The following is a 27546-nucleotide window of genomic DNA, read 5'->3' on the forward strand; positions in this document are numbered from 1 at the left end:
GGGAAAGAAAGACCATTCCACAGTGATTCACCTTGCCAGCAGTAAAGCTGTCAGCATCTGGTTCATTTAGGAATGTAAATAATGAGAAGGCAACATTTTATAATGGGCAAACATTGACTAAATAATTCAGAAATTGATATTGTAAAAAATAAGCAACTTTATTTATAAATACATATATGCATATATATATATATATATATATATATATATATATATATACTCGCAAGCAAGCCGACCTGCATGTGAGCCAACCACCCAACTTTTACCTGAAAAACCAGGAAAAAATGATTGACCCCCATATAAGCCGGAGGTAGGAAATGCTGGCCGCGTGATTCCCCCCCCCCCCCCCCCCAGTGTGTCCCAGTATAGCTAGTATAGTGCCCAGTATAGCTAGTATAGTGCCCAGTATGGGTAGGTAGTCCCCCAGTATAGCTAGTAAAGTGCCCAGTATAGCTAGTATAGTGTCCCAGTATAGCTAGTATAGTGCCCAGTATGGGTAGGTAGCGACCCAGTATAGCTAGTATAGTGCCCAGTATAGTAGGTAAAGTGCCCAGTATGGGTAGGTAGTCCCCCAGTATAGCTAGTAAAGTGCCCAGTATAGCTAGTATAGTGTCCCAGTATAGCTAGTATAGTGCCCAGTATGGGTAGGTAGCGACCCAGTATAGCTAGTATAGTGCCCAGTAGGGGTAGGTAGTCCCCCAGTATAGCTAGTAAAGTGCCCAGTATAGCTAGTATAGTGTCCCAGTATAGCTAGTATAGTGCCCAGTATGGCTAGTATAGTGCCCAGTATGGCTAGTATATTGCCTAGTATGGCTAGTATAGTGCCCAGTATGGCTAGTATAGTGCCCAGTATGGCTAGCATAGTGCCCCAGTATAGCTAGCATAGTGCCCCAGTATAGCTAGCATTGTGCCCAGTATGGCTAGTATAGTCCCAGTATGGGTAGGTAGGTGGGTGGGTAGGTAGTGCCACTCACCGCTCCCCCCACGGCCGCCACTGCTATTACCTTAGGCGGCGGTGCTTCCTCTATCCCCGTCCTGCTCTGGTAACTAATTCACAGCAGCACGCCCCTCGGCGGCTGCTGTGATGACGGAGGAAACCATAGAGAGCGGCTTCCTGTAACGGCGATGTGTATCGCCGTTACTATGGGAACCGCTCTCTATGGTTTCCTCCATCATCACAGCAGCCGCCGAGGGGCGCCCTGCTGTGAATTAGTTACCGGAGCAGGATGGGGATAGAGGAAGCGGCGCCTCCTAAGGTAATAGCAGCGGCGGCCGCGAGGGGAGCGGGGAGGGGCACTACCTACCCACCCACCTACCCATACTGGCACATGACTCGCAAGCAAGCCGACCCCCCAACTTTTGGGCCACTTTTGGGGGGTGAAAAATTTGGCTTGCTTGCGAGTATATACGGTATATCACTCTTTAAGGACCCTTCCACTTTAAATCTAACACTTTGTAAGGCAAAATCAGTTTTATGCTACAGAAATAAAACATTACCTTATTTTGCTGTGCTCTCCTAAATCTCTGCTCATTTTAGTTTGAGTGGAGGGACATTTGATCTTCGTTCCTGTCTGAGACCCCAAAAAATGGAGTTCCAACTCAAACCCTTGCTATGTATGCTGGAGATCCACTTTGAGCTTTAAATAAACTTTGTTTAGAGCCTTCCAATAACAAGTGAATTTCTGAACATTTGCATTTCTGTACTAGCTCCAATTTGACATAAATCAGTGACAACACTGCCGATGTGCATTTACAACCCCAAGAATGAAAGGCTGGTGGAATGATAACCTTGCTGAATAATAGCAAATGTGCAGCTATGGAAAGCAATGTGTATGCAAAGGGCCTCCATGAAACATCCAGAAAACCTTTTGATCAAGGGAACCTTTAAAGTTTCCAATTGACGAATGTATATTAGAAGTACAGTCATTTGACAGTTCAGATTAGGCAAATGCTAATCAGCGAATCCTTTGTGAAATTACAGACTTTATAAGTAGTGCAAATGCACTTTCCTGTATAAGCACAGATCTGTGGGCATGAAAGGACACATGATCACTGAGAGTTATCAGACATCCCCTCCTAAATGGGTCCCAGAGAGCTCTGTAGCTCTGTAATTGCTCTAGAACACTTCATTCATGTCAAGTCTGCATCCGAATGCATTAGTATATATGGCATATACAGACATTGGCCTGATTAACATGTAGTGATAAGCTTTCACAGTGAGAGTTATTTTATCACTCCAGTCCTTATGTTATCACTGCTGCAGTTTTTATTACATGCAGTAGATAGGGACGGGAGGAGCACAAGCAGGCAGGATGCAGCTCCACCCCTCCTGCTGCCAGGACAATTACAGCTTGCCTGTGTAGGACAGCCAGGGAAGGAGATGAGCTTAGTGAATTGTGGCCATTGATAAATCTTCCGGTCCCCCGCCATTACAAAGCAGAATACTAAACCGTATCTGTAACTTGAAACTGTCAAACATGATTAGGAACTATCATTTTTTTCTCTGTTCCAACAGGATATTCAGATAATAACACAAATAAAATTGAACAGAAAATAGTGGGAATATATACTGCGCAAACCTTTAGAGGCAATCGCTGCAAACAAGCGATTCCTGCTACTCTCTGTAAGACTTCTACACCTTTTTCTGTAGATGTTCAACAGGATTCAAATCAGGGCTTACAGAAGGCTACTTCAGAATACAGTAGTGTGTTGTTCTTAGCCATTCTTGGATGCTTTTATCTTTGTGTTTTGAGTCTTTTTTTATGTAATAAGATCCATGACCTGTGGCTGACATGGAGCTTTCTGACACTGGGCAGTACAATTTATTTCAATATCTTGAAATTAAATATTTCCATGTAGAGACTGAAGCCACCCTGCACCAGATGCAGAAAAGAAAAATATAGTCGCGTCTCCACTACTAGTTCCCAGTAGATATGGTGGGCTTAATTTTTGATCTGTGAACATAGAGCTGATGGGTCCTACCAAAAATCTCCAATTTGGTCTTATCTGTCCCAGGCGCCCTTTGTGTCTGACACTGAGAATTTGAGCAAATTCCTGTTCAATTTGGCTTTACTATGTTTTTTTAGCAGACCTCTCCTGTTTTTCTTCCACTGAGCTCACTGTCCCTAAAAAAAATTATGGAAGGTACAATAGGATACTGATATACCTTGTACTTGGAGTTCAGCTTGTATCTATTTGTTAGTTGTACTTTTTGTCTGCCATTATCAATTTCCTTCTGCCCTTTCTGGGCTTGATTTCCTTTCTCCCTAACAGATCAACAACTTGCTTGGTCTTATAGCCGTTACCTTAAGGGCTTTTTCACATCAGAGCTTGCATTGGAGAACGCTCAAAGCATACGTTTTGTTGTATGCGTTTTAATGCGTTTTGATATGCGTTGCACTGCAGTGAGTGTGCGTTTTTAATCCGTTTTCAATGCGTTACAGCACATAAAAAAACGCAGGTAATTTTTTTTTCTTAGTTTTCAACTTTCTACATTGTTCCTCTGTTGCATTCTGGGACTGATTGCCTGCGTTAACGGATTAAAAACGCGCATAGTGTGCGTTTTACATTGACTAACATTGTAGCGCATAAAGCTAGCGTCGGCCGAAAAACTGCGCCTGGGTGCAGTGTAACGCAACGCACAAAAAGGCTGCGTTATATGTGAAAGCTAAAATGAAAGTCTATGGACTTTCATTTCACCTTGGGTAACGCAAACTTTACCCTTTGCGTTGAAACGCAGAAAATCTGCCCTAATGTGAAAGAGCCCTTAAAATGCTCGTCTATAATTTGCTTTCTCATCTGCTCAGAAAACTCTTTTCTTTGCTTTCTCTGGTCCACATTCAGTGTTAGATACATGATCCTAAATAGCAGAGTGACTACATTTCTCCGTTTAAACAGGCTAATAGACTGCATGGTTGCAGATGTGTGAAAAAGGAAAAAGCTGGTTTCAAAAATCTCTCTAATCCTGTTCTTTATGATCTTTTCTAAGGGCAACAACAAATGCATATAAGACATTTATTTATTTTTGCTTTTTTGATGACATATCACCAGCATGCAGATAAAGTGAGAGTGATATGGAGACTGCCATATTTATTTCCTGCAGTAGCAGTAGGGTATTGTACCATGTTAGCCATCAGTAAAAGCAAGAAGTTATAAATCAGGATGATACCATTTATTGGCTAACTAAAAATGAATAAAAATAAGCAAGCTTTCAAGCTTTCAAGGCTGCAAGGCCGAAAGCTTGCTTATTTTTATTCATTTTTAGTTAGCCAATACATGGTATCATCCTGATTTATAACTTATATTTATTTCCTTTTAAAGGACAACTGTATGAAGGCTGCCATATTTGTTTCCTTTTAAACAATACCAGTTGCCTGGCTATCCTGCCGATCCTCTGCTTCTAATATCTTTATCTATAGACCCTGAACAAGTCTGCAGCAGATCAGGTGTTTCTGAAATTATTGTCAGATCTGAGAAGATTATCTGCATGCTTGTTTCAGGTGTGATTCAGACACTACTGCAACCAAATAGACCAGTGCGGCTGCCAGGCAACTGGTATTGTTTAAAAGGAAATAAATATGACAGCCTCCATTTCCCTCTTGTTACAGTTGTCTTTTAAACAATACAAGTTGCCTGGCAGTCCCCCTGATCCTGTGTCTCTAATACTTAGCCATAGACCTTAAACAAGCATATTGCAGATCAGGTGCTCAGCTGACTTAGGTTTTACTGGATTAACCATTTGCCTGTTCCAGGGGTATGACTCAGACACTACTTGTGCCAGAAGATAAACAGGACTGCTACACAACTGGCATTATTTACAGGGAAATACACATGGCAGCCTCACTATCCCTCTCCCCTCAGATTCCCTTAAACTTAAAGGGACACTTTTGGTTGAGTCAGGGGAAAATGAGTTGAACTTACCCGGGGCTTCTAATGGTCCCCCGCAGACATCCTGTGCCCGTGCAGCCACTCACTGATGCTCCGGCCCCGCCTCCGGTTCACTTCCAGAATTTCAGACTTTAAAGTCTGAAAACCACTGCGTCTGCGTTGCCGTGTCCTCGCTTCCGCTGATATCACCAGGAGCGTACTGCGCAGACACAGACCATACTGGGCCTGCGCAGTACGCTCCTGGTGATATCAGCGGAAGCGAGGACACGGCAACGCAGACTAAGTGGTTTTCAGACTTTAAAGTCTGAAATTCCAGAAGTGAACCGGAGGCGGGGCCGGAGCATCGGTGAGTGGCTGCACGGGCACAGGATGTCTGTGGGGGTCCATTAGAAGCCTCGGGTAAGTTCAACTCATTTTCCCCTGACTCAACCAAAAGTGTCCCTTTAATCACTTTTTAAAAGGCATTAAGAGTTGAAAAGTGCCAATAAATCTGCAGTATAATAAGTTAAACATAAGGGTCTGGAACATCACACGAAGTACAAATCTTTCCAAGGGAATATTGTAATATATAAAGTATACATGGTTTAGTAATACATAAATATACATGGTAGAGTAATACATAAGCTTCTAGCAAGCAAATCTAAACTAAAAATCTGAAACATATGGTACACAATGAATTCTGGACTATATGTAAAACTGAGCTCAGACTGGAGATACATAAAAATTGGTGAAACGGGGTTTTCAGATATATTAATATTTTATAATATAAAAAGATCAGATTATTAGGGAAAAAGAGCTTTTGGTTAGAAAAATGTTCATATGCATACATAGTGCTCTTGAGTACATGAGCAGCCTAGCAAAAGCAAGAAAAGTTAGTTGTTATACACAGAGGCCTGAATTACCACTTCAAATATCTCCTGGCATGCAGGGCACTTTGAAAACAGAAAACTCCCCTGCACATGCTTGATGTCTGAAAGAAACACAGGTTCACAATCTTTTCCCTGTTACAAATGTGAGCTGATATGCACTATGATATTGCTGTACAATAGAAGCTCTCACTTTTTTTTATTTTGGATATACAGTGCTTTATTACCTGCAGTGTATATCCTGGCTCACACTGAAAGGAGACTACATCATTCACAAGGTATCTTTCCCCATTCTTTACTCCATTACTGGGAACAGCTGGCTCTGGGCAACTGGCAAGACCAACAGCTATAAAAAAGCAGAACAATGCGTCAAATATGAATTAAATAGAACGGATAAAAATTAAAATTAATGAAATGCTAAAATGGAGTTAACATGTACCTATTTTAGGGGGAACAAAAAATAAGCAGTACAAAGCAATACTAACCAAAGACAACCCCCCCCCCCCCCCCCAGTCTTGCTATTATATCAATATCACTTCTTCAAATTTTGAAGGGGCAGTTTACTAGCAAGATCACTGCATGATATGCCAGCTGCACCCACCTTATCATAGTCATTACCTGCTGGTGATATGCTGAGTACACACAATGCAATTTCCCGCTCGATTGATGGGAATCGGACAATTATTACCGTCATGTCTGATCTGCTCCCGTTCGATGACAGGATCAGTTTTCTGAAAGTTATCATGGGAAAATCGACCCCATTATCGACCCCAGTTTGGACACGTACACACGAAGCAACTTCCTGTCAGTTTACCTGAGTACTTGTTGGATATCTGATTTATCTTGATCATGGAGGTAGAAGTAGGAGATGAAGAAGGAGGATGAGACTACATGGCCCAGAAATGAACATTTGTTACACATGTGAAATGTAACTGGCATCTGCAACATATAAATTTCGATACCCTCCTCTTTGCCCAGAAAGGATAAGGCCCTTCAACGATGCAACATCTAATCTTTTTTGTCAAACAGCTTCTCCAACTTTTAGGAAACAAAGTCTATTTAAGTCTACTGGGCCACTCAACAGGCTGCACAGAACCACATGTCTTTTTTGTTGCAGACTCCAGTAGCAATCACAACCATCATTTTAAATGGGGGGGTGGGGGGGGCAGGCAGGATCCCCTTCTGCTTTTCTAGTTTTCTCATGGGGCATTGTTTTCAACAACATTTTTTTTAGAAGCATGCAGAAGGGAAAATACCATTTATGCACATCAGTGAGCTCTTGAAAAGTGCATGTGGGATTTTTAGTTGTACATTTCACTGTAGCCTAGAGCTTTACATAGCCAGAAGGCAACTCTTGCCACAAAAGATTTCATATTGCAGGAACAATTTGAATTCTACTACTGAAGGTAAACTCTTTGTACATTCCACAGATAAATTACTGCATTAAAGGAATCTGAGCAGTTTTCTGCACTTTGTCCTGATTTCTAATATTCTAATAATAATTTCCCCCTTCCCCTTCTCTCTGCCCTTATTTATCCAGTGGAAGGCATGAACATAATCAAGTGTGACTCTCTAAACTGTTTGAAGTAAATTGTACTTTTGTACTTTCTACCTACCCCCTCCACCCCTGCAGATGAAAGCTTTTGTTTGCACATTGCTACTGCTGATTAAAGCAGTCCTTATCTGCTAATTACAGCAGCCCTTTTCTGTGAAAAGCAGGCCACAGAAGTAGAGTAGTAAAAAGCCTTTAACAAATATTTAAATTCAAAAAGAAGAGGTAGAATGGATTTTTTTAATGAGCCACATTGTTAATATGTATTTTTAATGTGCTGTTGAGATGCCTTGGGTTACTTTAAAGAATAACTAAAGTGAGAGAAATAAAGGGAGGTGGCACTTCTGGCTTCCTTATAAAAATGGTACTTGTCTGATGTTGTCGTATGTATCTTCTGCCAGTCATACTCCCAGAAACACTGGCTCAAACAGAATGTAAACATCAGATAATCTGAAAAGGTTTGTATGGATATCCTGCGCCTATGGACAATTGCAGCAGCTGAGTGGACCAGGCAAATCCTCCAATACCTAACTCTGTAAAATTATAAATTGAAGGTCCACAGCGCTAAGTTTAAAATTAAACACCTTTAATAATACAAATTGTGTTGGCATTGATCTTAAGCTCACTTAGAGCACCTTCCCCTTTAAACACCCCTGTCGCACACAAACACTCACACAATATCACTGCAGTGAGCACTCGCACAAAAATGTAAAAAAGGGATCCCAGTAAAAGATCAAGGATGAGGATATAAAAAGCTTTTGTTGATAGAGCTAATGATGGGCATAAAACTTTTTGTGCCGCTCAATAAAGTCCACAATAAATGGAGTTTCCGTTAGGATTAAATTCATGCATGCATCAATGGCAACTTCTGCTTGTATATATGATACTGCACCAGTTCCTCCGGCGTGGGTGAATCCTCGTTCCGCTGTCTCCCCTCACCGTATGATCTGACACTGGCCTTGTGTATACGGGCACGGAGTCAGCTGATGCCGCCAGGAGTAGGTATTACTTCCGTAGACGCCGCTTCCGTCCTCTGCAGATGGACGGTTCCGTAGGCGGCTTGTTAGTTACTTGCTGGCTTGGGCAATCCCACAGTGACGTCACTGATAGCGTATGTGCGTAGGACGCTGACGTTTCAGGAGGTAACGCCTCCCTTCTTCAGAGCTGCCCAACGATCGCTTCCCCCAGCTTATAAACATTCCTCTTATTCTTAGGATCCACCCACTTCTCCTTGGAAACCAGTGCTGCCGTTTATCTTCCTCCAATTTTCACAACAGCAAGCATACATGTCAGAGTTCATCCACAGCAATTGCTGTGGCTTTTCCACTTCTCATATTTTTGTCATGATAGAGAAAAATAGTTGTCTCCAGATCTTTTTATATTTATCCAAGAATAAAAATGAAAAAATTAAAATAAAAATATGAATAATGTATATGAAAATTCCCCACATATCAGTGTGTTTTATTCTATTTTAAAAAAGCATAAAACTCAAAGTCACAATTTAACCCTTTGGGGGTCATAGTGTCCAGTGCATATATCCAAAATGATTCCGTACGAGATAGTTTACTTATAAAGTCTCCTCCCCTCCAGTCTTTCTCTACTTTCTGTAGTCCACAAAATGTGGTACCCCGTACTGAGCATTTGTGAAATTTCTTGTAATGTGCAGATAAGGGATGTTTTTCATTTCCTTTTTCTATATTATATAGATGTTCCCCTAATCTTTTTTTCAGAGATCTTTTTGTCCTCCCCACATATTGCTTTTGACATGGGCAGCATATCACATATACTATCCCTTTGGTGGAACAAGTAAAGTTACCTCTTATGGGGAATATTTCACCATTGCAAGAGGAAACAACCTCCTGCATCACTCTGTCACCTTTAGTAGCCGCACACATTCCACAATCACCACATCTTCTAAATTTGTTTCCCCTTTTCACTGGGCAAGGATCTGTAATAGTGGGTGCTATCATTTGGCCAATGTTTGAACTCCTTCTGAATGTAATGCCCGGATGATGACCCAAATACCCATCCAGAAAATCGTCTTCCTTTAAAATGCTCCAGTATTTGTTCACTATTGCTTTTATCTTGTAAGCCTGTTCACAATAGTCAAATAAAAGAGCTGGGGGCCTTTCAGACCAATTATCTCTGTGTTTGTTTCCTATCATTAATGTTTCTCTGTCGATATTCATTGTCTCACCCACAGCTTTCTCTAGAAGTTCATCCTCATATCCCTTCTCTTTGAAACGATTGCTGAGAACCTCTATTTCAGTATTAAGGTCTTGAGGTCTGGAACAATTCCGCTTCAGACGTAAAAATTGTCCTTTAGGGACATTAACTAGCCATCTTGCTAGGTGGCAACTATCTATATCAATAAAACTATTGCAGTCAACTGGCTTAAAAAATGTTTTAGTGTGCAATTTCGCATTATCTAGAAAAATGGTGAGATCCAAGAAATTTACAGAAATTTACAGAATTTTCACGATTTTCTGGATGGGTATTTGGGTCATCATCCGGGCATTACATTCAGAAGGAGTTCAAACATTGGCCAAATGATAGCACCCACTATTACAGATCCTTGCCCAGTGAAAAGGGGAAACAAATTTAGAAGATGTGGTGATTGTGGAATGTGTGCGGCTACTAAAGGTGACAGAGTGATGCAGGAGGTTGTTTCCTCTTGCAATGGTGAAATATTCCCCATAAGAGGTAACTTTACTTGTTCCACCAAAGGGATAGTATATGTGATATGCTGCCCATGTCAAAAGCAATATGTGGGGAGGACAAAAAGATCTCTGAAAAAAAGATTAGGGGAACATCTATATAATATAGAAAAAGGAAATGAAAAACATCCCTTATCTGCACATTACAAGAAATTTCACAAATGCTCAGTACGGGGTACCACATTTTGTGGACTACAGAAAGTAGAGAAAGACTGGAGGGGAGGAGACTTTATAAGTAAACTATCTCGTACGGAATCATTTTGGATATATGCACTGGACACTATGACCCCCAAAGGGTTAAATTGTGACTTTGAGTTTTATGCTTTTTTAAAATAGAATAAAACACACTGATATGTGGGGAATTTTCATATACATTATTCATATTTTTATTTTAATTTTTTCATTTTTATTCTTGGATAAATATAAAAAGATCTGGAGACAACTATTTTTCTCTATCATGACAAAAATATGAGAAGTGGAAAAGCCACAGCAATTGCTGTGGATGAACTCTGACATGTATGCTTGCTGTTGTGAAAATTGGAGGAAGATAAACGGCAGCACTGGTTTCCAAGGAGAAGTGGGTGGATCCTAAGAATAAGAGGAATGTTTATAAGCTGGGGGAAGCGATCGTTGGGCAGCTCTGAAGAAGGGAGGCGTTACCTCCTGAAACGTCAGCGTCCTACGCACATACGCTATCAGTGACGTCACTGTGGGATTGCCCAAGCCAGCAAGTAACTAACAAGCCGCCTACGGAACCGTCCATCTGCAGAGGACGGAAGCGGCGTCTACGGAAGTAATACCTACTCCTGGCGGCATCAGCTGACTCCGTGCCCGTATACACAAGGCCAGTGTCAGATCATACGGTGAGGGGAGACAGCGGAACGAGGATTCACCCACGCCGGAGGAACTGGTGCAGTATCATATATACAAGCAGAAGTTGCCATTGATGCATGCATGAATTTAATCCTAACGGAAACTCCATTTATTGTGGACTTTATTGAGCGGCACAAAAAGTTTTATGCCCATCATTAGCTCTATCAACAAAAGCTTTTTATATCCTCATCCTTGATCTTTTACTGGGATCCCTTTTTTACATTTTTGTGCGAGTGCTCACTGCAGTGATATTGTGTGAGTGTTTGTGTGCGACAGGGGTGTTTAAAGGGGAAGGTGCTCTAAGTGAGCTTAAGATCAATGCCAACACAATTTGTATTATTAAAGGTGTTTAATTTTAAACTTAGCGCTGTGGACCTTCAATTTATAATCAGATAATCTGAATCACAATGGTATGGTTATTTGCATGCTTATAGCAGGTGGCTGGCTTAAACAAGCCTGCAGTCAAAAGAGCACACCAGAGACTCAAGCCTGAAGAGACAGGCACACCAGCATTTTAAACATATGATAGCAATAAGGAAGCTTTGGTATTCGCTTCATTCCTGGTTCCCTTAAAGCAGACCTCACCTGAGAAGGATATAGAGGCTTCCATTTTATTTCCTTTTAGACAATACTAGTTGCCTGGCTATCCGGCCTCCAATACATTTAGCCATAAACCCTATACAAGCATGCAAATCAGGTGTGTCTGACTGATGTCTGACTAGATTAGCTGCATACTTGTTTTATGTGTGTGATCCAGACACTAATGCAGCCAACGAGATCAGCAGGACATTATGCAACTGGTATAGTTTTAAAGGAAATAAATATGGGAGCCTCCATATCCCTCTCAGTTCAGGTGTCCTTTAAGCCTTTATTACAAACTGTTTAATGTGTCCCTGTTCACCTGAACCCACTTATACCATGACGTCTAAAAAACAGTACAAACTGTAATTTACAAAGTATATAACACAAATCAGTTACTTTAAGATAAGGTCATGGCACAATGTAACAAAACTTACCAAGCTAAGCATTTCAAAGTTCTGAAACAGAACATAATTTATGTGGGAAATAAAAGAAAATGTAAATATGTGGGCAGCTTATCTGCAAATATATAGAGTATATCTTGTTATATTTGAAATGAAAAATGAGTAAGGAGAAACCACTCATGAGGTTTTGAAAATCAACCCCTATTTGGTCTGTCATAAGAAAGGCATAACTGTCCAAGAAAAAAACATGTTTTTGTTGTGTTGCATCTTACTTTTATACTCTAAATGAAATCCAGCTGCGGATACACTTATATCAGAGAAGAAATGAAGGTAGAGCTGGTTTGATGTGCTGTTGAGCAATGCAGGTACAGTAGTTCCTGAAACAACATAAAACTCACAGTTCATATACTGTACATAATAATATTCATTTGTGCAGAAAGACAAAAACAGTGGGATGTACATGAGTGCACAAATAGCAAATAAAGGACCTGCACCTATCGTATATTAGGTCTTCGGTGGAACAGTGATAATAAAAAAATGTCAAAAATAAACTTGTTATCAAAGAAGCCCTTGATGACACTAGAAACATACTGCAATAAGATTTCTGAATACACACATTTTCATGTTTTATACATGGAAAGGTACACCATCATTAATTAATATTTATAAAAAAAAAAAAAAGCAACCCCCCCCCAAAGAAACAAAAAATACTTTGCTACATTTAATTTCCTTAGTGCTTAATATTATGATATGTAAAATACAAAACACAGTACATCTTATATGTGTTTAACACATTCAGCTGTGCAGAAAAATAGCAGAAAGTTCCAAAATGAAAAAGGCTACAATGCATCTACACAAGGATATCATCAAATTAAATATGCCTATGTAAAGGATATGTGACGGTATAGACATATTAAATACATTCCACATTAGTAGCACAGATATGGGTAGAGAGGGAAAGAAGCATCAAAGAACAAGTTGGGGTCAGTGAAAGGTGATCTGGTTGCAACATGATAGCAGCTAATGTATCCCCTTTATAGCAGTGGGAATAGTGGTGGTGTTAATTAGGTGCAGGTAGGGGATGATTTAGTGTAATCTGAATTTAGGGTAGTGGGCATAAATACAGAAAAAGTTAGTGTGAGAATAGGTTGAGATAGGTAATAGAATATCGGTAACACTACCAATATTCTACTATACATAGCAGAAAGTATTGGTAAAATTACTGATATTTTACTAACTAATTTCTTGCGCCCATTTTTCATTGAATCGCTTTCATAGGTATGAGTTGGGGTCAGCATAGCATGCTCACAGCACCTAGGATAACAGTGCAGACAGAGAACTGAATGGCTGGCCACTTCTCTGATGACTGACCTGCACTGAAACTTGAGTTAGACAGTTTTAACTTTCAATAAAAGACAAACACTTATATCGCGCTTTTCTCCTGGCAGACTCAAAGCGCCAGAGCTGCAGCCACTAGGACGCGCTCTATAGGCAGTAGCAGTGATAGGGAGACTTGCCTAAGGTCTCCTACTGAATAGGTGCTGGCTTACTGAACAGGCAGAGCCGAGATTCGAACCCTGGTCCCCTATGTCAGAGGCAGAGCCCTTAACCATTACACTATCCAGCCACACACCAGCAAAGTGCCAAGCCATTTTTATTCTCTGCTACAGGTCTACTCAGGACCACACTACCCCCTAGTTAATAAGGTTCCTAGGCTTTTCGGGAGAGCAACATAGTTTAAGAATCTTCCAATGTATGGTTGTAAGTAAGTTGGTATACCTCTACCCAAAATTACAGTTAGGGCAAGATATAACATGCAAAGCAAAAATGCCTACCCCCAGGCCTGGCTCAGTAAGCAGTCTGTCCATAGACAACAGGGACTGCTGTGGTGCTTTTGATGATCTGGCAGCTTCCTCTTTCTCTCCTGCAAACCCTTGTGACTCTTTGCATGAGCTGCACAACAGCATTATTTACATGTCTGTGATTATCTGTGTATGATGACTAACTGGGCTGGACAGGGAGGGAATAGATTACACAGAGGACCAGGCTTATGATATTAGCTATTAACATAACAGAAATTAAGCAATGAAGTAATGTAGTAGTATTATTGGTAGAAGCATCCAAGGTGTTTGCAGGGGTGTACAAAAACTACCAGATGCAACAAGCAGCCATGATTAGTTTTGCAGTGTAACACTTTTGCACAACTTTGTACCTCACTTCTTCAAAGCTGATCTGAAGCATAGATGGGATGTTTCAACATGATAAAAGGAGAACATACTTTGTCCTACAGTAGTCCCATTGTTTTATTTATTTACATCTAGTAAATTGGGATCCATATTTGTATAACGCCATACTAAGCCAAAGCTTGGTATTAATATCAGTGTAGTAGTAAGTTATTCTGTTACCTGAGAAGCTTCCTAGCATAGTTGCTGTGTTGTCTCCCCCATCAAACACTTCCAGGGAGTCCCAATTCTGCTCTGTAACAAAGTTGATAACTTGGATCTATGGATATAAAACAGAAAAGGGTCTGAAAACTTTCAACAATAACACTAGTTAAGAAACCAAACACCAAACATATGATCACGCGCAATGCAATTATTTTCTTTTTAAATTCCTGTGTGACTTTGGAATTCACAGCTCAGCTCTTTGGTAGAGAATTTTTTGCTCTGCACTACATTTGTCCTCTATTAAATCGCTATATGCATGAAGAAACTTCTTTCTTTTATTTACATACTATTTATCATGTTGCAACATCATTATGGACACACGTAAGATGCTGTTAGAGTGAGTGTTGTGCATGGAGGGTTAGGAAGGTGGAAAGGATTGGAGGAGGTTAGGTTTTATGGCTGAGGTTGGAATATGTTGACTAGGTAGGGAGTTTAAGCATGGATTACCAATAGCTGTGTACATTTACTTCCATTAAATTGTCTCTTTGGGTCTCTCCCTTGCTTAATGCTGCCATAGATGTGACAAGACAAGACATGGTACATTTATATTGTGCTTTTCTCTTGGTGGACTCAAAGTGCTTGAGCTGCAGCCACTAGAGTACACTCTATAGGCAGTAGCAGTGTTAGAAAGTCTTGCCCAAGATCTCCTACTGAATAAGTGCTGGTTTACTGAACAGAAAGAGTGGAGATTCAAAACCAGGTCTCCTGTGTCAGAGGCAGAGCCCTTAACCAGTACATTATTCAGTCAGCCCCAGGTCTGCAGCACTCACTGTACATAATCCCCATACAACATCTGTGTTAGTATAGAGGCATGAGAATGATGTTACATGAGCATATGTGTTGCACAGCACTTCTACTATCTGGAGTGAAGCTGAAATGAGGATCCTGCAAAGTAGGATCCTTCAAAACTCACTTTTTCCGACAAGCATATGCTCTACCTTAGCCAATTCCCCTTTGACCTAAGGCCAAGTTGTACTCCTACTGGATATCCTAAAACTCACTGCCTCTAGGTATGTTTATGTATATGTATATAATACCCCACCTCATGTTTCCCCTCTATTCCTATAGATTGTAAGCTCGCAAGGCCAGGGCTCTCTTACCTTTTGTGTCTTGGAATATGCTATACATTTTATCCATCATGTTTCTTTTGTCACTGTAATTACCAATTCTGTATTTTATAACAATTCTGTATTTTGTACCAACTCTGTATTTTGCATATTGGTGTACACCATTGTCTGTATTATTATGTACCCCATGTCTGTTTCTTAATTTGTTCAGCGCCACAGAATATGTTGGTGCTATATAAATCAATAATAATAATGATAATAAATTATTGTTATTACGCAAATGTAAACTTCATATGGCACTCTGAAAAAGCAATGAATGCTTGTCAGTAATGTGTCCCATGGATGCAAGGGAGAGAAATCTCAATTTGGGACATTATTAAAAAATTATGCTTGCAGCAGCTAAAATGAAAAAGTAATTTTCAATTAAAAAAGCAGGCACAATCGAAAGGGCTCTCTGAGCAAGATCATACAGAACTCCTATAACGTTATACTATTATGCTCCGCAAGGGATGCATAATTGTGCATGCTAACTACTGTCCAAAGACTCAGACTCTACTTCAGTGTAATCATTATTTGTTATTAGTAATATACGATTACCTGCCAAACATAGCTGACTTCTGGATTACTCTCAGGCAATTACCTCAACTACTGCATAACAACATTCACTTCCTTGCACTTACAGTCTTAATGACTCATCACTTACTGTGCTGTTTAATATAAAATAATAACAAAATTACTGCAGCTGAAACATAAAATACAATTTTCTTCTTTGTGAGTAGAAGTGTTAATGCGCAATATCATTTGAATGAAAATGAAGTTTTTCCTGAAATTGTGATTTTTTTTTTTTATGGTGTGTGAATGTCACCAATAATCGCAATGTGTATTGCATGTGGCCCCAGTAAGGGCCGGTTCACACTTGTGGTTCCCTGCCAAACGGACCGGATGACCTGACCGGATCCGGATCGGAACCGTACGGTTCTGATCCGGATCCGATCCGGATCCGGTCAGGTTGCATCAGGTGTTCATCAGGATGCGATCCGGATCTGTTTGGCAAAAGATAGTAGAAACCGAATAAAAATGTTGGGGTCTGGGAGGTCAGCAGAAGGTGGACCTGTGGAATCAGGCCCTCCGCTGTTTAGCACTCACCTCCACCTCCGACATACTGCCAACATCTCCAGCACGTTTAAAGTCACTGCTGCTCCACTCCAAAATGCTTGCCCATGTGTCCCCATCCAAAATCGCCGCTACAATACGCATAGGAAGTGGGGTAGAACATCCAGATTTTTAGCCAGTGTGTTGTGCGCTCTCCGGTTCTCATTGGTTTGTATTGGCCGGATGGTGCAGTCCGGCTCCGCTCCGGATACGGCTGCCGGAGGAGCCGGACCAAAAAATAGCGCATGTTGGGTCTTATGCCGGAGTCCGGACGAAACAGACGCATGTGAACGGACGCATAGGCTTTCATTGCTATGCCGTGCGTCTGTTCCGTCCGTTCTGCATGCGGTCCGGCTCCGGCACGGCGATTCCGGACGGCGGCCGCTAATGTGAACCGGGCCTAAATGTGCACTCCATGATGTGTGTCCCCAGTAAATATCTAACCTTTTACATCTGCTGCCAGTAAAGGTGAAATCTATTACATGTCCATTACTTTTCCTATGTCCTTGCAGAGTCTGGCAGGGTACTATGCTAAATAATGTAAGAGTGTGTTCTGCATTGGGAAGGGTGAGCTAGGGCAGATGGCGGCAACTTTGAGCCTTGAGCAACAGGTTGCCACCCCAACAACCCATATTGTTATCCTTCACTGAAAAATACATCAGACGGCAATATAAAAGCTTGGCAGATGAGCTTGTTGTTCTTAAGGTGGCCATACACCATACAATTTTTTTAAATATCTGTTCAATTCAAGAATTGCAATCAATTTTTCTGACTGATTGTAACATTTCAAAAATCTGATCAGTGTACCACACATCTATGTTCAATTTTTCCCCAATCATGATAAAAATTATTTGAAACTCTGAGAAAATTGCTAGGGTGTGCATATTAATAAATTGACAATCTAACACACACCATACAATCTTTAGAAAAATTGAAGAAACATTTCCAGCATTCCGGATAGATAAAAATTGAAAAAAAGCGGGAAACCCAATCGGATTTTTCAGTCGAATTAAAAAAAAGCTATTGATTTTTTCGGGAGATCCGATCATATTTATCAAATTGCCATAAAATCGGATCATTTTATTGTATCGTGTGTGGCCACCTTTAGGCTTGTGCAAAGGACAAGGGGGCATGATTTGCATATGAAGAAAAAAGTTTTAGCCATCTATTTAGGAAGGGGTACTGTACAGTAGGAGTGGTTAAAATGTGGAATGTATAACCACAGGAAGTAGTTATGGACAGTTCTATATCTGGATGCTTTCCTTGCATTGAAGGACATCCATGGCTATAATTACTGAGTAATTCCCGATGCTATAGACTCAGGGATCTGATTGCCATCTGGTAGTAAAACAGTTTTTTTTTTCCTTTTTAGGGTGAATTGGTTTAAGCCTCGTAAGGTTTTTTTTTTTCGCCTTCTTCTGGTTTAACTGGGATATGTGAAGTTGGAGGCTGATGCTATGCCATATTTATTTTCTGGTTGAATTCGATGGATAGATGTCTTTTTCCAACCCAACTAATAACAATGTAACTATGTAATGACACAAAGTAACAAATTTGTATTATACTTATTGAGAACCGATTCACACATAAAAACATATTGAGCCACTCATTGGTGCTTTGGCCATGGTGTGTTGTCACAGGCTTGCCTACATATGCTCCTAAGGCTCGACCGATATCAGCTGTGTTCTTTACTGGGTCACTTTCATTGTGCTTTCCTTGAGAGTATAGATCTGGTAAATGTTTGGTATTTTGGCATTTGTCATGAAGGTTTGGGGGGTGTAATGTAGGCTAATGTTTGGTGCAGTACATTTAGTCCTGGCTGGCAGTGTATATTATAGGGTATCTAGCATTGGTCCTTTTCCCTGGATTTGAAGAGAATGAGTAGGCTATGTATAATAGGCCTCTTCTAGCTGTAGATTCTTAGCCTGCATACACAAATGCGTATGACTTCTGCCTGTACTCTGAATTGGTCAGCGTTAAACACAACAGACTGAACATGTTGGGCCTCATGACTAAAAGCATCTAAAAGAAGAAACTGACAATGTTATCCTCAGTATCACCCTCTCGCTTTCTGTTTCTAACTGGCACTAGCAGATTGAATAAGAGGAGATCATTGATTGCTAGCGTAAACTCAATCAGCCGAGGACATGCAGAGTGACACATTTAATCATGAGACAAAAGACAGGGCCATGTGAAAAATTCTGTTAGACAGCAACGGCTGGTGTGTGTCTACATGCCAACGGGAAACGTTGGACTCTTTAAATCTTTTAGTTTGCATTGTCCATCAAAAAGCAAAGGAAGATCGCAAACAATGAAGGGGAGGGGAGATGGCTGCACGTTTATCATGAGCTGTAGTTAAGACTTGGAATGCAATGCATTGGTAACAGAAAGCACACTGGCACCTCTTCATGATAATAGTAACAAACATCAGCAGGAAATCTGGCTAACAGGGTCTGATAGGAAATACAAGGATAAAACAAGGTGTCAGAACATGTTTTCTTCGCTTGGATACAAAGCTCATACAATGTATCTAATTCCCTAGAAAAACATCACACAGACAGCAGCGAAGCACTAAACATCGCCTCCGATGTATGTACACATGCACATCCCTCCCATTAGCTATCTATATGCCAACATGCTACTTAAGCTCACTGCTGATAAAATGGGAAATCATTCCTTATTAGCAAGCACAATATCATTTGCAGAGGGCCTCATGCCTGCCCCTGTATGTCAAAAGACATCTATGTAGGCTGTACAGAGGAGATATTTCATTCCTAACAAGAATGAAAGTAACTGCCAGACCACAATGCATTGAACTTGGTGACACCGTGATTCGGTGACGTTCTGAATGTCCCCTGGGGAGCAAGTTGGAAAAGCTATTAAACTGAACTTCAATTAGGAAACACGCCATAAATATTGCACAGCAGCGCTTCCTGGGCAACTGCTTCCTGTTTAATGAATGTCCAGGCCACCATACTGAGAGCAGGGACACAAGTTTAATTTGGAGAGTGTGTAAATGGTGCATTAAGTTTAATGACACATTTACAACAAACAAACATATAAGGATGTGTAGAGTGGAAACAATAGCACCATTTACAACCATTTGATACCATATCCTGAAAAACAATTGGACATACTAAAGAGCTTTAATAGTGTCATGAGTACCATTCACCAGACAAAAACACTTTTATATTCCTCATGTGCCACACTGATTGTTAGTTACTTAGGTATATCAATAGTATAGTACACTACAGCACAGGGATATTTTAGGAAGAAAATTGTATTTGAAAATGTATGATTTAATGATTTATTACCACTGTACTCCAAAGCATCTAATACATCACCTTCCACACAGTGTGGTACAGTGGGATGCAAAAGTTTGAGCATGACGTTTTTAGTCGTCATGATTTTCCTGTATAAATCGTTGGTTGTTATGATAAAAAATGTCAGTTAAATATATCATATAGGAGACACACACAGTGATATTTGAGAAGTGAAATTAAGTTTATTGGATTTACAGAAAGTGTGCAATAATTGTTTAAATAAAATTAGGCAGGTGCATAAATGTGGGCACTGTTGTCATTTTATTGATTCCAAAACCTTTAGAACTAATTATTGGAACTCAGATTGGCTTGGTAAGCTCAGTGACTCCTGACCTACATACACAGATGAATCCCATTATAAGAAAGAATATTTAAGGGGGTCAATTGTAAGTTTCCCTCCTTTGTTAAATTTCTCTGAACAGTAGCAACATGGGGGTCTCAAAACAACTCTCAAATGACCTGAAGACAAAGATTGTTCACCATCATGGTTTAAAGGAAGGATACAGAAAGCTGTCTCAGAGATTTCAGCTGTCTGTTTCCACAGTTAGGAACATATTGAGGAAATGGAAGACCACAGGCTCAGTTCAAGTTAAGGCTCGAAGTGGCAGACCAAGAAAAATCTTGGATACACAGAGGTGACGAATGGTGATAACAGTCAGAGTGAACCCACAGACCAGCACCAAAGACCTACAACATCATCTTGCTGCAGATGGAGTCACTGTGCATCGTTCAACTATTCTACGCACTTTACACAAGGAGATGCTGTATGCAGAGGAAGACTTTTCTCCGCCCACAGCACAAACATTTGCCGCATTTGCACAAGCCAGCTTCATTCTGGAATAAGGTGCTGTGGACTGCTGAAACTAAAATTGAGTTATTTGGGCATAAGAAGGGGCATTATGCATGGAGGAAAAACAACACAGCATTTCAAGAAAAACACCTGCTACCTACAGTAAACTATGGGGGTGGTTCCATCATGCTGTGGGGCTGTGTGGCCAGTGCAGGGACTGGGCATCTTGTCAAAGTTGAGGGACGCATGGATTCTACTTAGTATCAGCAGATTCTGGAGACCAATGTCCAGGAATCAGTGACAAAGCTGAAGCTACGCTGGGACTGGTTCTTTCAACAAGACAACGACCCTAAACACTGCTTAAAATCCAATAAGGCATTCATGCAGAGGAACAAGTACAACTTTCTGAAATGGCCATCTCAGTCCCCAGACCTGAATATAATTGAAAATCTGTGGTGTGATTTAAAGAGAGCTGTCCATGCTCGGAAGCTATCAAACCTGAATGAACTAGAGATGTTTTGTAAAGAGGAAAGGTTCAAAATACTTTCAACCAGAATCCAGACTCTCATTGGAACCTTCAGGAAGCATTTAGAGGCTGTAATTTCTGCAAAAGGAGGATCTACGAAATATTGATTTTATTTTTTGTGGTGCCCACATTTATGCACCTGTCTAATTTTGTTTAAACAATTATTGCACACTTTCTGTAAATCCAATAAACTTCATTTCACTTCTCAAATATCACTGTGTGTGTCTCCTATATGATATATTTAACTGACATATTTTACTGTAACAACCAACGAATTATACAGGAAAATCATGACGATTAACAACGTTGCCCAAACTTTCGTATACCACTGTATATTATAATGCACCATAATGAATACATATAGGTTTGCAGAAAGGAGAAAACAGAGAAAAATGTAATGTCATGTGGGCCATAATCCCTTATTTAATCCACTTTTTCTCCTAAGTTCTCTCCTAGGTGATATGTTCTCACCTTATCGATAAAATGCCTTTTAACCTCCCTGGCGGTAATCCTGAGTTACGCCTAGGCTAGCTGCCGGGTGCTCTATGCAGAGTATTGCGCACAGCGGGCATTTTTACTCACCCCCCCCCCCCATCCGGGGGATTCAGGCATAGGTAGCCATTCACCTTCCAGTCCTTTGAGGCTCTAAATTACTCTGGTGAGATCACCATCATTGAGCTCACCATAGAGTTACAGCGTCACCCGGAGGACGGAGGTAAAATTGCCGCTCTGGAGACCAGGGAGGTGAGTGAGAGAAGAGGCCGTTGCTGGCTGCTGGCAGCATGATTTTTTCCAGATTGTAGGGTCTGAAACCTTTTAAAAAGACCCTAAAATCCAGAAATACTCATACCGCCAGGGGAGTTAAACCACCAGAAAGCAAGAACATACTTTAAATGATTTTGACAACACTTCTCACCTATTTTTTGGTATTTTTTTTATTTTATTTTTTTTGCAGAGAGCTGAAAATTATTTTAAACAGAAGATGAAACATCTCCTAGGAAAAAACTTAGGAGCCACAAATTTAGATTACCCTATTAATTGTATGTTCAAATAAACCACAAAGTAAAGTTGTTGAACTATTTTGTTAAATACTTTTGTGTAAATCATAAGAATTACTTTTGACACTATATTTTCTAAATTTAAAAAGGTTTTATAGCTGTGCTTTCCTGCAGCTGTACATCAATCCATACTAATGCACTTTGTTGACTTCCTGTTCAGAAAGTGGGATCTTGAAATTCTACTTCCTGTGAGCTACAAGACTACAGTAGACAAGAGTACAGATTGACACAATCTCCTGCTGTTTATCTGCTGTGAATAAAACAGAATATGGATGATATGGGGATGGTCAAAGAGCACCCTGAGGAGGCAAAAAACACAGAGACAACGGTAGCCCCAATGGTGCAGTATGTCACAAAAATACCTAAACACAAATGTGAGTGGTGGAATAGGATACTCACAAAGGAAGGTTGCAGAAGGGCAACCAACCACTGTAGGCAGGTGGAGATCAATAAACCTGAATCCATTTGGGTGTCCAGCAAGCTGAATGAAGGTCGTACGCTAGTAAACCGAGACTAGATGGTCCTCTGTGTGGCTCCACCACAAGAGGACAACTAAAATGCCCCTCCAAAGGAGGGTGTAGATGCACAAGGGAGGAAAGAGGTGCCCAGATAGTGATACAACTTTCATTAAAAACAATAAGTGAAAAAGAGTTGAGGTGGCTTACCTCAAATTAAGACAAATTCATATAATAAATTAACCTCTGAGAGAGAGGCACCTTATGTTGGCTAAATGCACTTTTTTGGCACTTGATTTGGCCTGAGGAAATGTGCATAGACCCACGAAACGCATTGCCAGTGCAAAATAAAATTCATTTATTTTATTAATTTGTCTTCATTTGAGGTAAGCCACCTCAACTCTTTTTCATTTTATTTTTTTTAATGAAAATGTTATCACTATCTGTGTGCCTCTTCCCTCCTGTAACGATGGGTGTCAACACGCAGAGAGAATCTGATTACTGGTAATCTGCAGAATCACCCGCAATGCAGATATACACCAGATTATGGATGATCTGCAGAATCACCAATAATCCAGGTGTGTCTAACCTCTAGACACCAGTATAATGTGAGTGTTTGGTGTAACAGTACAACTCTGAGCATAGACCACCAGGGACCCCGGTGGCCTGAGGGACTTGAGGAATACTCCCCTGACTGTGAGGAATATTCCTGTAGCCTGAGGACTCCCTAGGAGAGGGGCCCAGGCTGGGTTGCAGGAAGCCCTGCTGCTAATATGAACAGACTTACCCTAACTGGGTGTGAGGGCCTTATTCTCTACACCCTGGAACCGGGCTAAGGTAAATACACATACAATACAATCCTAGCTCTGGGTGTGAGGTCCGTGATCACAACACCCTGGAACTAGTCTAGAGCATAACATAGAACTGACACAGTATCCTAGTCTTGGGTGTGAGGTCCGTAGTCACAACACCCTGGAACTAGTCTAGAGCATAACATAGAATTGACACAGTATCCTAGTCTTGGGTGTGAGGTCCGTAGTCACAACACCCTGGAACTGGTCTAGAGCATAACATAGAATTGACACAGTATCCTAGTCTTGGGTGTGAGGTCCGTAGTCACAACACCCTGGAACTGGTCTAGAGCATAACAGTAAAGCCACAAGAGTAATCTAGCTCAGTGTGAATCCCCAGGTCCACCTGGCTCTTAACACACTGTAGGATCTGACTGTGGTCTGTGTGCCAACACATAAGCATTCGCAACGGCAGACAACGTGAGACTGAAGGACAAGCAGCTATATAGTGCAGCGCAGATCAGTGCCGCCCAGTCCCCCTCAACCAACCGCCGTTCGTTCTGGGATCAGCTGACCAGTAGAGTCAGCTGACCCCTCTCTGCTTCCCATAAAGCTTCTGCCTCTCGGCGCGCGCGCGCGTATTCCTAAGCCTATGTGCACAGGAAGGCTGAACCACATCAGACACATGTCGCCACGCAGAAACCGCCGGGCTGAGCGCGGAACTAGCCGCCGCGCCGTCAGAGCACGCGGTGGCTTTTCCGCAATCCTTCACACCTCCCTTGAGAATATGGTTGACGGGAGGTTTGAATTATGCAGCTAAAGAAACAAATGTGCAAACTATTTCCTTGCTCCACCCTTTTCACTTTATCTCTTTAACTACTCTTTACCACCACTTCCAGCCACATTTTCTATTGTTATATTGAGAAATATAGTCTGGTTTACTTCTCTGGTAGTCATATATTCATACTGATTGACTCGTCCACCAGCTAAATCCAGACAAAGCAAAAGGAAAGCAGCATTGCAGTTCCAAGCACATTTCTCCCCCGAAAAGGGCATTCAGTTTTCAGCTTTGCTTCTATATACTGTTTTATTGTCACTTATCATTGGTTGCTGTTAAAACATGCCTTGTTCAAATTTGAGTTTAGCTGGGTTTTAAATGAACATTTCTGTGCTTACTGACTGTAATGTCCATACAAACAAACTGATTGATCCTAAATCTGCAGTTAAACTACTAGATTTTTTGTCTGTTCTCTGGTTAGAGCATGTTAATGACTGACAGTTCTTTAAAAGGTGATGTATATATTGATGCAGTAAATGTAATGGGCATTGCTCATTGACTTCCCATACAGTGTATCTAGCCACAGCTGTCTGCTTAAGCAGTAATGTTACCTTCTATTTTGTGTCTGTATGGAATTGTCAGTACAGGTATATCTTTCTGTCTTGCTAGGATGTTTTGCTTGCATTGTGAAAATGTGTTGCTGTAAGGCGACTGGCCGTGTACAGAATATACTGCATGTGTTGTAATTTGCTGCCTGCCATGTAAAGACTCTTCTAAAGTAGTTCAGGAAAAAAAGCAATTTTCATATTGTCATAAGAGACACTAATTAATACAAGAAGTAACAAATTAATTTCATGTGTTACAATAGCAGAAAAGTTACTAAAGTTTTAAATATAATGTTACTTTGTTTCATTGCAGCGAGATCCAATTTAATAATAGACCATTTATATCTTTTCTCCTGGAGGACTTAAAGAGAACCCGAGGTGTGTTTAAAGAATGTTATCTGCATACAGAGGCTGGATCTGCCTATACAGCCCAGCCTCTGTTGCTATCCCAGACCCCACTAAGGTCCCCCTGCACTCTGCAATCCCTCATAAATCACAGCCGTGCTGTGAGGCTGTGTTTACATCTGTAGTGTCAGTCTCAGCTGCTCCCCCGCCTCCTGCATAGCTCCGGTCCCTGCCCCCGTCCCTTCCCTCCAATCAGCAGGGAGGGAAGGAATGCAGGCGGGGACTGAAGTTCTGCAGGAGGCGGGGAGAGCAGCAGACTGACACTATAGAGATAAACACAGCCAGCTCTGACAAGCTGTTTGTCAGCAGCGTGGCTGTGATTTATGAGGGATTGCAGATTGCAGGGGGACCTTAGGGGGGTTTGGGATAGACACAGAGGCTGGGTTGTATAGGCAGATCCAGCCTCTGTATGCAGATAATATTCTTCAAACCCACCTCGGGTTCTCTTTAAAGCACTTCAGGGTTGCAGCCACTAAGAGCACACGCCACGGGCAACCAGAATCAACAGGGAGCCTTGCCTAAAGTCTTCTTATTGTTTTTCTTACTGACTTGAACTGGGATTCAAACCCTGTTCAAGGGCACAAATCCTACATCTAAGGCTACAGCATTACCAGTACAATTTGATGGAACAGCAGGGTAATAGCATGGATTATGTGCGTGGTGCACTTAATCCATGCTATTACCCTGCTGTTCCATGGTGCACATACAGAGCAGTCACAAGATTGTGTATATTATCAAATGGCCAGTCAATCTTCTGCCAGTAGAGTCTGCCATTATTAGCATGTTAGTAACACATTCAGTTCATAAGTAGGGGAAAGGAAAGATGACATTGTAGCATGCAACTGAGCAGCTCTTGGCAGGCGGGGCAACGAGGGGAACAATGTACTAGGATGAGGTCATCCAGCACTCCAGATCTTTCAGCAACGGACATCACACTCTAAGTTCTTGGCCAGGTCAGGGCCGTCTCTGCCGAGTTTGTACGCACCTTAAACAACCTGATATAGTCAAGGTGCAGCCACACAACAGGTTTGTAAGCCATTAACATGACTTGGTTATGTAGCTGCATCTGGCCTGCACAGTTTAGTGAATCTAAGTGACATTCCATTTGATGTATACTAATAAATACATCTAGAACAATATGCATTGGTTGGACATGGTTATACATACAAACCACACCTTTTATGTTGGTTTAGAAAACCTCAATTTTAGCAATAGAAATGTATATTTTCATGTGATTTTAATACAGGACTCGTATATTCTTCAAGATCTCTCACCTGGATCCCTGCTCCTTCAGGAACGGTTATTTTCCACACACAGTTCAAGCCGTTCAGATATGGCTCTGGAAATCCTGGAGATAGTATTGTTCCTTTACGTTCAGTCAGATTCCCACCACAAGGCACTATTTAAGAACCAGATTAATAGAATCAATTATTGATAGCTGAGCAATATTTTATTTAATGGAGCGAAAACAAAGGATAATATTTAATTTTTGTTCTTGATCAGAGTTTGGGAATATTCTGCTACTCAGACTGTAGACATAATTGGGTCTATTCACTAAACGTCTGTAAAATCTATGTGTACAGACAGTGCATCATTTTATGAAGGTCTCTGTAAGACTTCGAGGCAATCACTGGTTTCCTTTCAGATCCCATTCCTCAATCCCCACCATGCTCTTCACCTAAAGTCAAGCCCCTGCTTGAACAGGAGACTGAACACATCCACCAGACTTCAGTTGCCCCCCCCCCGGACTTATGCAGGTAAAATATAGGATATGAGTCCTTTGGGAGGTGGGTGCGGGCGGCCTTCCCTGGTGGTGGCAGCGCTTGGGGGGGGGCTGCCCCGCACTTCTCAACCTCCCCCCCAGGGGGGCAGCTACAGAGTCTCTGAGCAGTGAGAGTGCTTAAAGTGCCCTGTCAGCCCCCCTTTTCCTGGGATTCTGGGGGCCTCCATGTGGCGATCCTGGCTAAGTGCTAAATGTTGCGCAAACTAATCCCCCGCAGGCAAAAATTTTGCAGTGAGTTAGTTGGCAAAACCCTGCATACCCTGGCATGCAAAAGCGAATGCAGATTTGCTTGAGCAGTGTCTCATGAATAAGCTAATTAGGCCTTATCTGCAAAGCCAGTTATATAAGGGTTCACTTGGTGTTTGATGCACACACCCTTTTTGCAATATAAAATCTATCCATTGCCATTTAATTTTTTTTCTCCATTTTCTTGTGGCTGTTAGTGGTGGAACTCATGTAAGGGGACTGTTGTGAAATCCATGAATATT

General features: G+C 41.2%; 1 protein-coding gene across 5 annotated transcripts in view; it reads right to left on the minus strand.

The window, feature by feature from the left end:
• CSMD2 (CUB and Sushi multiple domains 2) overlaps positions 1–27546 on the minus strand; it is a 1291405-nt gene that overhangs the window by 168586 nt on the left and 1095273 nt on the right. For all 5 annotated transcript variants that reach the window (XM_068268938.1, XM_068268934.1, XM_068268936.1 and 2 more), the window contains 4 exons: positions 26550–26674; positions 14284–14380; positions 12151–12255; positions 5981–6099 (listed from right to left, as the gene is read on the minus strand). In XM_068268938.1, coding sequence (XP_068125039.1) covers positions 5981–6099; positions 12151–12255; positions 14284–14380; positions 26550–26674 — 446 coding nt within the window. The remainder of the gene's footprint in view (positions 1–5980; positions 6100–12150; positions 12256–14283; positions 14381–26549; positions 26675–27546) is intronic.

The sequence above is a fragment of the Hyperolius riggenbachi genome, chromosome 2, assembly GCF_040937935.1.
Source record: "Hyperolius riggenbachi isolate aHypRig1 chromosome 2, aHypRig1.pri, whole genome shotgun sequence".
NCBI classification, from domain to species: domain Eukaryota; kingdom Metazoa; phylum Chordata; class Amphibia; order Anura; family Hyperoliidae; genus Hyperolius; species Hyperolius riggenbachi.